General features: G+C 40.2%; 1 protein-coding gene across 14 annotated transcripts in view; it reads right to left on the bottom strand.

Moving 5' to 3' along the window:
* LCOR (ligand dependent nuclear receptor corepressor) overlaps nt 1–15,349 on the bottom strand; it is a 121,262-nt gene extending 105,913 nt beyond the window's left edge. For 2 of the 14 annotated variants that reach the window (XM_061162280.1, XM_061162288.1), the window contains exons 1-2: nt 15,210–15,345; nt 14,116–14,189 (exon numbers count right to left, since the gene is read on the bottom strand). Coding sequence is in view for 6 of the 14 variants with exons in the window: in XM_061162275.1 (XP_061018258.1) it covers nt 14,116–14,189; nt 14,478–14,563 (160 nt within the window). In the remaining 8 variants the exon portion in view is untranslated. Of the gene's footprint in view, nt 1–13,751; nt 13,817–14,115; nt 14,190–14,477; nt 14,641–15,209 lie in introns of those variants that run through there. The other 12 variants (XM_061162278.1, XM_061162277.1, XM_061162279.1 and 9 more) reach the window with 12 other exon arrangements.
* Nucleotides 15,350–15,878: the final 529 nt, after the last annotated feature.

Here is a 15,878-nt window from a genome sequence, read left to right as displayed (position 1 = left end):
CAACAACAAATCCCCACAATTTGATTAAAGAATGGGCAGAAGATATGAATAGACATCTTTCCAAACGAGACATTACAGATGGCCAGCTGGACATCAAAAGATGTTCTACACCATTAAGCATCAGGGAAATGCAAATCAAAGTCACAATAAGATAGCACCTCACATCTGTCAGAAGGGCTATTAGCAAAAAGACAAGAAATAACAGACATCAGTAAGGATGTATGGAAAAAAAAAAGGAACGATTCTGTACCACTGGTAAGAAAGTAAACTGGTGCAGCCACTGTGGAAACCAGTATGAAGGTTCCTCAAAAAATTTAAAAAGAATTACCATGTGATCCAGCAATTCCACTTCTGGGTATTTTCCAAAGAAAAGTGCTAATTCAAAAAGATGTATGTCAGGAATTCCCAGGCAGTCCAATGAGTAGGACTCTGTGCTTTTCACTGCTGAGGACCCAGGTTTGATTCCTGGTCAGTGAACTAAGATCCCACAAGCCACACAAAAAAGCAAAAAAATAATATTCACCCCAGTTCACTGCAGCATTATTTACAATTTTCAAGATATGGAAAGCGCCTAAGCATCCACTGATATATGAATGAATTAAAGAAAAAAAAACAAATGTGTGTGTATACATACACACATAGAGGCATACACAAATATTGTTTAGTCACAAAAAGGAATGAAATCTTGGACTCCCTGGGGTACAGTAGATAAGAATTCACCTGCCAATGCAGGCGACACAGGTTTGAGCCCTGGTTCAGGAAGATTCCACATGCTGTGGAGCAACTAGACCCGTGTACCACAACTACTGGAGCTGTGCTCTAGAGCCCATGAGCTGCAACTATTGAACCCTTGAGCCACAACTACTGAAGCCTGCATGCCCTAGAGCCTAGGGCTAGAGCTCTGCAGTAAGGGAAGCCACCACAATGAGAAGCCCATGCCCCTCAACTAGAGAGTAGACCCTGCTCTCCACAGCTAGAGAAAGCCCATGTGCAATGAAGACTCAGTGGAACCAAAAATCAATAATAATAATAAAAAAAAAAGAATGAAATCTTGCCATTTGTGAAAACATGGATGGATTCATGGCATCATGCTACATGAAGTTAAGTCAGAGAAAGAAAAATACCCTATAAGCTCTGTTAGATCTAAAATAATTAAACAAACAAGCAAACAGACAACTGACCAAGCTCACAGAGAGAAGACTGGTGATTGTGAAGAGTGGGGGTGGAGTAGGGGGTAGGGTGGTGGGTGGGACAAATGGGCAAAGTCTTAAAAAAATAAACAGAATAAACAAAAGAAAATTCATTTACACTATTATATATGAAATTCAGATTATAGCTATTATTAGCTAAATGAAGCCAAGTTTCTCTTATCTTGTGTTTAGCTAATATTCTTAGTGAGAAAAGTCAGCAATGTTATTTTGCATGAGTTTGAGGAGCTACTGCCCATTCCTTACACATCTTGCTTTGTACTTAAACAACACAAACATCTTTGAGTACGTTATTTAGCATTTTATAAGACAAACAGCTTTGAGTACATAATTTAGCTTAGCTCTCTTACCCTGGTATACACAATATGAATATTCTATTTCCTAATGGATTTCATGCGGAGAAGGCAATGGCAACTCACTCCAGTACTCTTGCCTGGAAAATCCCATGGACAGAGGAGCCTGGTAGGCTGCAGTCCATGGGGTCACTAAGTGTTGGACATGACTGAGCGACTTCACTTTCACTTTTCACTTCCATTCATTGGAGAAGGAAATGGCAACTCACTCCAGTGTTCTTGCCGGGAGAATCTCAGGCACAGGGGAGCCTGGTGGGCTGCCGTCTATGGGGTCGCACAGAGTCAGACACGACTGAAGCGACTTAGCAGCAGCAGAATGGATTTCATGTCAACTGTTTCCAAACTATTCAACAGTAAAAATCAACACAGTAATTTTTCTTAAAATACTATAATTAGGCTCTCCAAGACCTTCTCATTTTACAAATATGGAAACCAAGATACAGACAGATTAAGTGATGTATTTGCTTAAAAATCATACAGTAGTAGTCATACTTATGCCAGAACCCAGTGCTCCTGCCATGAGGTTTTACCCACTCCATTCCACTGACCAAAATGCAACTACTGTTTAACCTAATATAATATTTTATGTTTTTTTTAACTTAGAAAAAAACATGGAGAAGCTCTGTTAGTTGGCAAAAACCAAAAATTGAGAATGTTTTTGCTATTCTATCCTGTAGGATATACCAACAGATGTAATAATGTTAATGACACACGTTACTACCATTACAGAGAAATTGAGAATATGCAAACGTTTTGGAGAGACCAAACACAGTGCAACTTAAAATCCAGAGAGATCACTGCTCTCTATTACAAAAAAATATTTAAAAGAAATTAAACTGTATTATTTTCAGAATATATCCAAAGAGCAAATTTTATGGATCAGAAAGTTTAAGGCCATCTATTATTTATTAAGCAAAGACAAAGCTCTGCGTCCTTCTCAATCGTCACAACCTTCCTACACAGTATTTACTATAGGAATAAACTGAAATTTCTTTCTACATCTCATAGCTGGTAAAGTGTGAAGATAAATTTGTACCCAAGTCTGCCTGACTCTGACTCAAAGCCATGTTTTAGTATGGCTTTAATATATGTTTCCAAAATGAGTCTGTTATTCTTATTATGTTTTCAAGTATTTTCAAAATGTATTTAGAAATGGGCCTGTGAATATGGTTAACAGTTGGAGAACTGAGAGGAATTAAACTTCTGAATGCAGAGCACATTTAATTATCTCTTCCATCTATCAAGATACAATCTTTAAAGGGTTAGCTAGATATGGGTAATATTTGAAATGCATTTAAATTCATGCCGAAAGTTATTTTTTAACATCATGTGTCTTATCTATTAAAAGTTCAAATAGTCTTCATATAACCTGGTGTAAAAAAAAAAAAAGTCCATCAACAAATAAATGGATAAAGAAGATGTAGTATACATCTACAAAAGAATATTACTCAGCCATAAAAAAAAAAATGAAATGTTGTCATTTGCAGTAACATGGATGGACTTGGAGTGCATTATGCTAAGTGAACTAAGTCAGAGAAATACAAATACCATATGATACCACTTATATGTGGAATCTAAAAATATAGCAAACTAGTGAACAAAACAAGGACGAAGCAGATTCACAGATAAAGAGAACAAACTAGCAGTTATCAGTGGAGAGAGCAAAGAGATAATACAGGACTAGGGGAATTAAAAAAGGCTACTATGGGATTATATGAAATCATGTACATGAAACTTCTAAAAATTGTAAAGCACTGAAGAATTTAAAGAATCATTCGACTTAAAAAAAACTAAAAAATTACCTTCAAAAAAAGAGAAGAATTGATTGCTTAACTTCAAGAAAGGCTGTACCCTTAAGTTTTTTTTAATTCATAAATAGATAAAAGCCAGAGAAGACACAAAACTATTTCCCTGCAGGCACCTCTAAATAAAATTGTTTTATGAACTTAATTAACAATGATGCAAACAGAACCAAAGATATTCACTGAAAAAAAAAGCTTAATGAATATATTTTATCACTAATCTCTGTCTAGTTAATTTCATTCCCTTAACTATGACCAAGATTTTTCTACTTCTAAAATCATTCTTAGCTCCATGGGCTTCTGAAGACATCTGTTTGCTGAGACTAAAATACACACATATATTTATTTTTTAAATTAGCTCAGTTTACTTCTAATTTGATGTATTCCAAACATAAATCGATTTATGTTATGTGCACAAGAAGAAAAAAATGTGTATAAGAAAATGAAGATATATAGAGTCAGGAAGAAAAATGAATGAAAAGCTACATCATGCAAAAGAAAGTTACTCACTCCTGAAAGAACATTCTTGGCAGAATCCTAGGCTACATTATTGTACCAAACACATGAAATTCCTGAGTATTTTGCCATCTGAGAGCAAGTATCCGTTTAACATCAAGTTTTAAAGTGTGCAGCTTATTTCATAATCCAAATATATATATAACAACAACATCATCATTACTGTCACTGCTTATACTTTCTTAAGTCACAGAAAGCAGACATTAGTGGCAGCATGATTTAACAACAGATCCTTCCTGTTTCTTCATTTAGCCTTTACTTTTTACCTTTTCTGCTTCTAACTGGATATACACTCATATTCTTCAAATCAGCTGATTTTCTCTAGGTAAAAAATATCTCAGTTCATTTCAGTCGCTCAGTCGGTGTCTGATTTTTTGTGACCCCATGGACTGCAGCATGCCAGGCTTCCCTGTCCATCACCAACTCCCAAAGCCTACTCAAACTCATGTCCATCGAGTCAGTGATGCCATCCAACCAACTAATCTGTTGTCCCCTTCTCCTCCCGCCTTCAATCTTTCCCAGCATCAGGGTCTTTTCCAATCAATATTGGAAGAGTCAGTTCTTTGCATCAGCTGGCCAAAGTATCGGAGTTTCAGCTTCAGCATCAGTCCTTCCAATGAATATTCAGGACTGATTTCCTTTAGGATGGACTAGTTGAACTCCGTGCAGTCCAAGGGACTCTCAGAGTCTTCTCCAACACCACAGTTCAAAAGCATCAATTCTTCGGTGCTCAGCTTTCTTTAGAGTCCAACTCTCACATCCATACATGACTACTGGAAAAACCACAGCTTTGACTAGACGGACCTCTGTTGGTAAAGTAATGTCTCTGTTTTTTAATATGCTGTATAGGTTGGTCATAGCTTTTCTTCCAAGAAGCAAGAGTCTTTTAATTTCATGGCTGCAGTCACCATCTGCAGTGATTTTGGAGCCCCAAAAAATAGTCTCTCACTGTTTCCATTGTTTCCCCATCTATTTCCCATGAAGTGATGGGGCCGGATGCCATGATCCTAGTTTTCTGAATGTTGAGTTTTAAGCCAACTTTTTCACTCTCCTCTTTCACTTTCATCAAGAGGCTCTTTAGTTCTTCTTCACTTTCTGCCATAAGGGTGGTGGTGTCATCTGTATATCTGACGTTACTGATATTTCTCCCGACAATCTTGATTCCAGCTTGTGCTTCATCGAGCCTGGCATTTCACATGATGTACTCTGCATATAAGTTAAATAATCAGGGTGACAATATACAGCCTTGACATACTCCTTTACCTATTTGGAACCAGTCTGTTGTTCCATGTCCAGTTCTCACTGTTGCTTCTTGACCTGTATACCCATTTCTCATATCTAAAGAATATCTCACACAATGTTAGATGTTACTTGCGTGCATGCATGCTCGGTCACTCCAGTCATGTCCAACTGTTTGCAATGCTATGAACTGTAGCCCGCCAGGCCCCTCTGTTCATGGGATTCTCAGGCAAGAATACTGGAGTGGGTTGCCATGCCCTCCTCCAGGGGATCTTCCTGATCCAGGGATCGAACCCACATCTCCTGCCTCTCCTATACTGCAGGCAGATTCTTTACCCACTGAGTCATCCGGGAAGCCCCAGACATTTTCATATAGTTTAAAGAAATAAGTCCTATCAAGTATTTTCATAAATACATAAATATTTATTAATCAGTTAACAAAAATGAACCTCTCACTTTTTCCAAAATAAAGTTTAAGTTCTCAAGAAAAGAAGAAAAAAAAAAGCAAAAATTGTCTGGGTCATGAACATCTCTGGTTCCTTTTCTTTGCCACAATATCAGCTTACTTTTTATCAATGTTATTATACCAGAATTCTCCATTAATTTACATTCTCTTGCTTTTAAAAGATCAAAATCTATGGATAATTCAATCTTCTTAATAGTTTAACAATCTTGACCAAAACAACTTGTTCAAGTTGAACTGTCATCTACGTGGGCTAAGTATTTTTAGAAAAATTAAATCCCACACAGGTTTACAGCTTCTGATAATTCGTACTTATTCTCACTTAATGTGGAAAATTCTAGTTGCTCTTATTTTTATTTATGAATTCACCCTTGTCTATCACCAGTAAAATGTAACAATCTTTGATGTGTATATGTTACATAAAAATTAAACGGAAGTTCTTTGTCTAAGGAGAAAGGGGTCAAAGGGAACTGTTATCTTTTAGATAAGAATGTATGTACACTGGTAGCCATAAGCTGTGGGTCTTAAAAGGGCTAACAAGAGGCTATATGGATCTGACTTTCTATATATCTCTATTTTAACATGCCAAAATCTATTTCAGTAAATACTGCACAGTAAAAAGCTATCCATAAAAAATATATGTATAAAAAATATATATATATGTATATACACATAAATATTGATTGTACAAGTCTGACATGGAACAGAGCCCTACCACTTTAATCATACCTGCTTTTCTTTTGAAAAAGGTATACAGCAAAATTTCAGTGCCTCTAAAAAAATTTTTAGAAAACTAATCCATATTATCTCATTGTTTTCACCCTGATGTATCCTCTTTCCAGAATAAAAACATGATCTAGATAGGGTATCTAACATATTAGGTATTATAAAAATATTACTAAAGATAAATATAAGGTTTCCAATAGGTAAACAATAAGGAAAATTTTAACACACTGATCACTGAACACAGGGCATGTATTAACTAAACCATTTTTAAAGATATATTAATTACATTAAACACTCATGGAAAAATCAGCAGCTTAAAGGTTTTTTCCAATAACTATTCCCAAAGATTTATGGACTTCTTAGCCCACCCTAATCAAAGTATCATTTTATTGTGATCAAATAAGTTAAATCAATGCCCATTTATACAAGATAAATTCTGTCAGCTTCCTTACTAGCTGAATGAAAATTCACTTAACACATATGACGAGATTAGTACGTATTTGTTATCATTAATCACGCAATTAAAAAGCCACATTTCAACATGGGCACATGTTCACAAACATTTACGTTCCTCTTGCTTTTTACTCTTAGTGAAGGCAAGGAGCTTCCCATTTTAGTTTGATGGGAATTTCTCTCATTTACCTTTGTCATATCTATTGATATAGTATTACTCTAAGACAGGTGATGCATTAATTACCAAAATAGTGTACATTTAAAAACCTGTCAAATTGCTCCTTCCTCGTCTCAGCAATTATCTGCTACTCAGCAACTTCCCCTTCCATCACACATTCTGAAACACTTACTGCCAAGTACCGAGTCTAAGCCACAGTCAAAAAGTTAGAACTGAAGAAGCATTTGACTAAAATCTAAAACCCCTGAATCTTGACCTCAATCGTCTTTACCCTGTTCACCCCTCTGTCCCCATCTGAGGTCTGTGGGAAGGATATGAACAGAAGAAAAAGCCAGGTACCCACACCCTGTTAATATAAGGTATTTGTCACAAACTTCAAATTGTCCTGTAAACTAAGCTGGTCCATGTGGAAGGCTCACCGACCTTAAGACTGGGGATCACCTGGATATCCTTTGTTGTCTGTCCTCTTCTAAGCCTAGATGAATTACGTTGTAACACAAAATAGCATTTTTTACAGTAAATTCACATTTTCAGATGTGGGATTTTCTTTTACCAAGCAAAACACAACCTGTGGACCCTTTTAAAATTAGTTCTTCTTCCCCTTTATTGTTTATTTATTTATTTTTTATTAGTTGGAGGCTAATTACTTCACAACATTTCAGTGGGTCTTGTCATACATTGATATGAACCAGCCAGAGTTACACCGTGTTCTTCCCCTTTATATTGGGAGTTTAGGAGAGGGAAAACATGACTGTACCCTCTGGAAATCTCTAAAAAGTCAACTAATAAAAATATATCATAATCATTTCTTAATAATGATAAACTAATCATAGAACCAAACAATAGTCCAGACTGTCTAATATTCAGACTGAAAATGCTCATCATACAGCAGTCTTTCCAGTAATAATTCTCATGGGAAGTGATACTGATGTTCACATCTCCTAACCCAAAAAGTCAGTCATGATGTGTATCACCATTAACAGAGGTAGAAAACTACTATATAATTTCATACAGCAATTGAAGCAAATTAAGTTAAAAAATCTGCCTATGAAAAAGTTCAGTTCTGTGTTTTACTTTTACCTGAGAAGTTAGGTAACTATTTCAAAAATTAAAATATCATAAAATTATTTCTGTGGATAAGAGGGAAGCATTTACGCTAGGGAAATCCCCCTTATTACTTGAAAGTTATTACTCAGTGTTTCCCAACTGACCAAGTTTTTAATGCCCACCTTTAGCACTTTAAGTTTCTAAATTAAGACAATAATATAGAAGTTTTCTAAAAAAAAAAAAAATAAACTGTGAGAGGCAGATATAAGACAGTAACACTATGAACACTAGACATAGAATAGAGTCAGACAAAATGTCTATATAGAGAAAAGACATCCTTCTCCACCCAAAGCTTGGTTATGTACTATCCAAAACTCAGGCAAACGAGAGATTCAAATAACATGGTTTACCACATTATCTGAACTTGAAATATGAACCCTCACTAAAAAAGGCAAAAACATAGATGATCTGGATAGCAAAGTATATCTACGTTATACAAAACATCAAAGAACAATTTTAACAGTTCCTAGAAGAGGATGTTTAAGGAAGATTTTCCTGAGAAACTCTGGTTCGTTCGGATCACTGCTACTATATCCATTATTTCCTTCACAAGGTATGCAACAGGTTATCTTCTAACTATTATCAAATTGAGGGTACGATGAGAAAAAAAAGTTTGCAATACTGATGTTGGTCCCATATCCAGAATATACCCTTACAACTCAACAATATAAAGACAAATAACTCAACTTGGTGGCTCAGTGGTAAAAAGAATCTGTCTGCCAATGCAGGAGACTCATGTTTGATGCCTGGGCTGGGAAGATCCCCTGGAGCAGAAATTGACAACCCACTCCAGTATTCTTGCCTGGAGAGCAGCATGGCACAGCATGGACATTCAGGCTATTTCCAATTTGGGGCTTGTTATTAGTTTGCTAGGTTTGCCATAACAAAATACCACAAAACTAGGTGGCTTAAACAACAGAAATTTAGTATCTTATAGTTGTGGCGGTTTTCCCACAAAGATTATTACACTGTATTTTCATTTTGATTAAATTCAAAGTGTTTTCTAAATTCTCTTTTGATTTCTTTGACCATGCGTTATTTAGAAGTATGTTATTTTGTTTTCAAAAATTAGTTTTTCTATAGACCTTTCTGTTGTTGATTTCCAACTTAATTCTACAGTAGTCAGAGAACATACTGTATGACTTCAGCCCTTTAAATTTCCTGAGACTTGTTTTATGGCCCAGAGTATGATTAGTCTCAGTAAATGTTCCGTGCGCTCCTGAGAAGAAGGTATATTCTGAAGTTGGGATGGATGGAGTCAAACAGTTTCATAGTGTTGCCGAAGTCTGCTAAATTTTTGCTTATTTTCTGTTTACTTAATTATTGAATCTACTTAATTGTATGAAATTAGATAGTAGCAAGCTTCCCTGGTGGCTAAAATGGTAAAGAATCTCCTGCAATGCAAGAGACCTGGGTTTGAACCCTGGGCTGGCAAGATCCTGAAGAGAGGGGAATGGCAAGCCATTTCAGTATTTTTGCCTGGAAAACTCCATGGACAGAGAAGCCTGGCGGGCTATAGTCCCTGTGATAGCAAACAGCCAGACACAACTGAGCAGCTAAACAAGGATCTGAACAGACATTTCTCCAAAGAAAATATACAAATGGCTAACAAGCACATGAAAAGACATTCAACATCAACTGTCATTAGAGAAACGCAAATCAAAACCACAAATAGATACCACTGCATACCTACCCACTAGGATGATTATAACCAAAAAGACAGACAGTAACAAATGTTGGCAAGATTATGGAGAAACTGAAATCATCCTATACTGCTGATGGGAATGTAAAGTACTTCAGTTGCTTAAGAAAACAGTCTGGCACTTCCTCAAAGTTACAACAGTTATGTATATGACCCAGCAAGTTCACGCTGAAGTACTTACTGAAAAGAAGTGAAAACGAATGTCCACACAAATAATGTTGCTAACGTTCACAGCAGCTTATTCTTAAGAGGCAAAAAGTAGAAACAACTGTCTCACAACTGATGGATATACAAAATATAGTTATGTCCATACAATGCAATAATATTTAACCGTAAAAAGCAAAGAAGTGCTGATGTATGCTACGACACAGATGCATTTTGAAAACAAGAAGCCAGACACAAAAAGGCCACATATTATAATATTACATTTATATGAATTGTTTAGAATAGGTAAATAGATTGCCAAGGACTGGGTCATAGTAGAAATGCGAAATGACTTCTAACCAGTATAGAGTTTCAGTTTCTTTTTTTGGATATGAAAGTATTAAGACAATTAGATAGTGATATGTGCACACCCTTCTCCAAAAACTAAAAACCACTGAACTGTATACATTAAGAGTGAATTTTTATAGTACATAAGCTATATCTCAATTTTAAAAAGAAAAAAATTAAATTCAGGGTATGGACCACTGGACTTGGGATACTTTCTGCAAACAAGAGACAGTCAATAAAGTTAGCAAATGGTTCACACTGGGATTATCCCAAAAGCAATGTGCAAGTGTAAGAAACATAAAAAAGATTTTTTAAAGTATTTGCCAATGAAGTAATTTGGAGGGTAATGACTAATTTAACTTGAAACTACAAAAAGTAACAGCTTTGTTTATTCACATCTACCCAATACCCAGATTCCATTCAGCAGAAGGGTGGACACAAAGGAAATAAGAATCAAAAGAGAAGTTCAGAAGCACACCAAAGCCTCTCTGCTGAGCTTTCTGAGCCAGTCTGCAAAGCAGAGGGGAAAAAAACCTCATTATTTTATATATACCTTTATTTCCTACAGAAATTATTCTTTTACTGTTTCCAAATACCAAATACAACCTATAAAGGATGAAAATTTGCCAATACTAAGTGTACTTTAAGAATGAATATGCCACTGATTTTAGGGAAAGCCAAAAATGAGTTTTGTGCAAAGTACAGCTTCCAAATGAGTGAGCTTACTTGGAAGACACACTGCTGTGAATAACAATATTGTCTCTGCCAAGCTGAGTTAAAAAACAACTAATATTATTGTAGAGTTTTACAATGGAATCCTTAAATAAAGGAAACAATCCTCCCCTGAGCTAAGGAGAGAGGTGTGTTGCACACCCCAACTAGTCTAACAAAGAGACCACTTTTTAACCTGCATTAGAAAATCCAACAATTTATCTCTGCAAACCTATAACCTATACATCCCCTACATGAAACACGGACTGAAGTTTAAGTAGATAACTCATTCGAGTCCTTTTATATTTCTGCTTGTTTCACATGAAAGGAACGCCTTTTCCATTTTCACCAAAATGAAGCAAAAATCCACCACCTTCCTCATGAAGCCTTCCTTCATCATCCCAGGCAATTTTCTTCACTTCTAAATGCCCCCCAGAACTTGCTTGTATCTATCCTATGGCACATTTTGCCTTGCACTGAATACACTACATTTTGTCTAATGACTAAATAGTTCTTCAAGGTTAAGGCAACCTCCCCAATATTTTTGTTTCCTTACAGTGCCTGATATACACCACATATGCTTAATAAATATTTAAATAAAGTTCGTACTCAATTAACTTCCTTCTGCTCCTAAAAACAGTACTAGTACAAGCAGCTAAGCAATTAGGCAAGTACTCAGAAGAGGCAAGTTCCCACAGACGTGAAATACCTAATTTTCACTCTGGAAGAGATTCCATGCCATTCTGTGTAACTCCATAAGGCTAAAAAAATGGCATTATTCAGATGCTTCCTATAACTGCTCCAGCTATAAGCATATTTGAGGGAATCACAGCAATTTAAAATAACTCTGTTAAGTCAGAGACTCATCCACCTATCCTTTTTCCAGCAAGCCAGAGCTAAGCGGAAATAATCACAACTTTGCCTAGATTGGGAAGAGTTTTTTGAGAATATAACAAGGATGAGGAGCAGCCAAACAATAAGTTACATCACATCACGCAGCAGAGAGAACCTCGATCTTCCCAGAATGGAAGCTCATTCTAGTCCCTGAGGACTCAATAATCAACTGGCTACCAAATATCCATCTTGATCATCATCACTGTCTGAACCTGCTAACTCCAATTCAACTAAAACTTAATAACAGAAACACCAACACCTCCACTTCCACCTCCACAGTCATGACCCTCACCTCTTTCCAAAAAAAAAAGGGGGGGGGGGAGTATTAAACTTTGGAAATGAGTGAGAATTCACTTGTAATCCAAAGACTGCTATAAATTAAATATCATTTAGAAAGCAATGACCCTAAAGTATTAAGATAACCAGTCAAGAGAATCAAATAGAGGATTAACTGTTCAGAACCAATCCCATTAAAATAAAAGAGGAATTATTACATTTGCTAGTGACAGAGTTGCCTTTGGGATTGTATATAAATAAGGATCACTGCCACCTCTCTTACTCATAGAAAGTTAACACTACAATTTACATAGAACTGTCTTCTTAAAGTACAAAATTACATACAATAAAGGAGAAAATATGAGACCCAACTGATTTTAATTGGGATACTATCAACTATGTATTACTCCTCAGATTAAAATACTGATCTGCACTCTGGACTTTATATAATCTCCTGAACTTTACTACCTTGAAAGTGGAGATTTAGAGTTTAAAAAATGCTTTTAAGGAAAACTGATAACCAAATTAAAATCCTCCCTCAAAAAATGAATCTAAAATTTGACATTCAACTCAGGTATTTACAGGATTTTATTAGGGAGAAAAATAAAAAATAAAAACACTTTGTCAAGCAGCAGTAACTCACCACCAGCACTAAGCAATGACTGATTTAAAAAAGGGGAGGGGGCTGAAGCAAAAAGGAAGAACTCTAAGCAAACAATAAGATAAACAACCATCTAAACCAAAGCAACGGTAATTTAAGAAATCTATAGGGTCATAATTATCAATTTCATAATCTTTTAAAAACTAAAAAGTCCTTCTGAAAAAAAATCATTAAAAAAGTTAAAAATAAAACAACTAAAAATTCTTCAAAATAATAACAGAATTCTGTATTAACTCACAATTCTGAAAACTCATTAATTTCATGTTTCTCAAAACCTCTACATGCCTTACAAGGTCTCTCATACGACAGTTACAAATAATACATAATTTTTAAAGTGCTAAAGCTGATGTTACATTTTAGGAAATGTAAGATAGACTTCAAAGAATAAAACCAGCAGAGACAGAGCAGAGTAAATGATAACTGATAACCAAAAGGCTAATTCCTGAAGAACAGAGCTTGGATTAGTAGTAGCGAAAATTTAAAATATAGCCACAACACAAATTACGCCAAAAAAATGGATTTATCCCTTTACTACTCACACAAGTATATGTTTTAAAACGTCACTTTTAACCTGTGGACAACCAAAGTGATACCAGATACCTTAGAGCATTGTTGCCTATATTAATTTTGATTACAGTCTAAACAAAATTCACATACATTTTCATAATGAAACGCCGTAGAAATGGAAAGGTTTATATTCTCTAACTAAAAGTTACCTCATTTTTCACTTGTTTAAAGTTTCAGTTTTGTTTTTCAATCTGTTACAGAAAATACCCCTTGCGGGACGTTGTAAAGGGCATACCCTCCTGTCAAGCCAGAAAGCTCAAACACAAAGACATTGAGCTAACCAAGTGCTGTAATTCTTCCAAACTGAGCTTCTCCACACCCCCCCTCCACCCTTCCCCCCAACAGATATGTCTATTAAATCAGTGTCTGTTCTCCCCCTCGCACAACAAAGAGAACTTCTCACCGCATGAAATTGCCGCTGAATGGACACCAGAAAGCAGGATTTGCATAATTCCTTCCAACGAAACCCTGTCGGGAAGGAGGGGATGAGGGGCCCAAGCGAACGGATAGAATCTCCTAGATTCTGTTGGGAAGACCAAGATTATTCCCCACGGTGGGGTGGGGAGGGGTGGGGGGTTCGAATTCTGGGTCTCCCCGAGGACTGGGCGTGGGGGACGGAGAACGACGAGACAGCATTTCCCCACACATCAGCAGCACCGAAGCAAAGATGGGGAAATAACAATGCTGGGGGACAGGAGAGTCAGACACCGGACGCACTGGGGCTAGGGGGCGGCGGGCGGAGCGGAGACACCACACGGGCCACTTACTTTTTGGAGGGGGGTTAAATATATGAGTTAAGCCCTTATGGTCCCGCCGGCCGCCGCACAGAGGGAAACGGGACCTTGGGAGAGAAAAACAGACAAAACACACAGTGTGAGAGGCGCTGCTCCGCCGCCCGGCCCCTCCCGGGGCGACCCCGTCCACGCTCCCTCTGCCCGCGGGGAAAAAGCCACCCGGGGCGGCCCGAGGTCCGGGAGGCGGGCGGCGGACAAGGCGCTCGGCCAGGCGGCGCGGCTGTGGAAAATCTCCCAGGAGCGGACAAGACCACTGCTCCGGCTTCCCGGTCGCACCCGGTCCCACCCCCCTTCCACCCGCCGCGCACACACCGAACAGAAATACACACACACACCGACCCGAGCGTCGAGGATTAACTCCCCGGCCGCTGCCGCCGCCGCCGCCCGCAGAGGAAGTGCAGCCGCTGCCCCCCGCGGCCATGACACCCCACTTGGCTCGGTCAGGCGGACCCGGGGCCTGTGACAGCTCCGGTTCCCTCCGCCCCCATCTCCACCTCACGCCTCGCACACGCCCGAGCGCCGGGCGCCCGCCCGCCCGCCCGCCGCCCGTGCACGCGGGGACAGGGGCGCGCGCCGCCGCCGCGCGTGGGGGAGGGGCTGCGTGGGACGCGGAAGGCGCCGGCCAGAGCGGAGCGGGAGGCCGAGCCGCAGCCCAGCACGCCCCCGGATCCCGCGCTCGGCTCTGCGGGACCAGCGGCTCCGCCGCTCCCGCTCCAGTGGCAGCGGCGCGGGGCGAGTCTCCACAATAAGCCGGCGGCGGCGCCGGGCCGCCGGGCAGGGAGGGAGAGAGAGGACAGGAGGGGCACGCGCTCCCGCCGGAGAGCCCGCCCCGCGAAGGGCGCGCGAAGGGGAGGGGCCGGAGCGCGCGCTCGGGCCCGAGCCGGGAGAGCCCGCCCGGAGGTCGCGCGCGCCCGCACTCCGGGGGGTGGGGGAGGGGGACGCCCAAGCCAAAGAGGGCGGGCGGGCCGGAGCAGCAATTGCTCTGTCCCGGCTCCCTCCCTCCCTCCTCCGGGGCGGCCGGCAGCGGGGCGGCCCAAGGGCCGAAGGCTGCCGGGAGAGGGTCTCACCTACACAGTGAATGAGCTTGTGGCGCCACGAGTCCAGTTCCTGCCGAAAGCCGCGTCTCTCAACGGAGCATTGCTGCCGCCTACACACCCTCGCCATCTTCTGCCGCCCGCCCGGCCCTGCCTCCGCCGCGGCCCCGCGCACGCCCAGCCGCGTCGCCCGGGGCCGCGCACGCACCCGCGGCCCGGGCGTCGCGCCTCCCGCCGGGGGCGGCGCGGGGGCAGGGCCGGCCTCACCTCGCGGTGGCCCCGACGTGGACCCGGGGGCGGCTTGGGCGCGCGCCCTTCCCGCACACAGCGCCGCGCGACCGTCCTTTGCGGTGCTTGCTTCTCTGCCGTCTCCAGCTTCCCACGTCCGGAGCTCGGCCCCACGAGCCTCGCGCCGCCGCCGCGCCGTCCCCCAAGGCCACGGCTGTCCCTGCTTTTCCCTTCCCGGTGCTTTTTGTTTCTTAAGTCAACCCTGTTTATCATTTTCAACCTGCCTGTCGCCCGACACCAACTGTTGCAAGTTCTGTGCAACTGCTTCTCTGAACTTCTAGGTCGAAACTGCTCCTCCGAGGAGCCTGTTTAAGAAGCTGAATTAAGAATAAATGCCCGGATGCCCGTGGAGGCACTGAGCCCTAAAGTTTCCAAAGGTGAGAAGCATGCATTTTATTAGGTTATTGAAAAGCA

Source organism: Dama dama, chromosome 15 (assembly GCF_033118175.1).
Source record: "Dama dama isolate Ldn47 chromosome 15, ASM3311817v1, whole genome shotgun sequence".
In the NCBI taxonomy this organism is placed as follows: domain Eukaryota; kingdom Metazoa; phylum Chordata; class Mammalia; order Artiodactyla; family Cervidae; genus Dama; species Dama dama.
The sequence above is the reverse complement of the archived record's forward strand: the minus strand, read 5'-3'. Positions and strand labels throughout refer to the sequence as shown.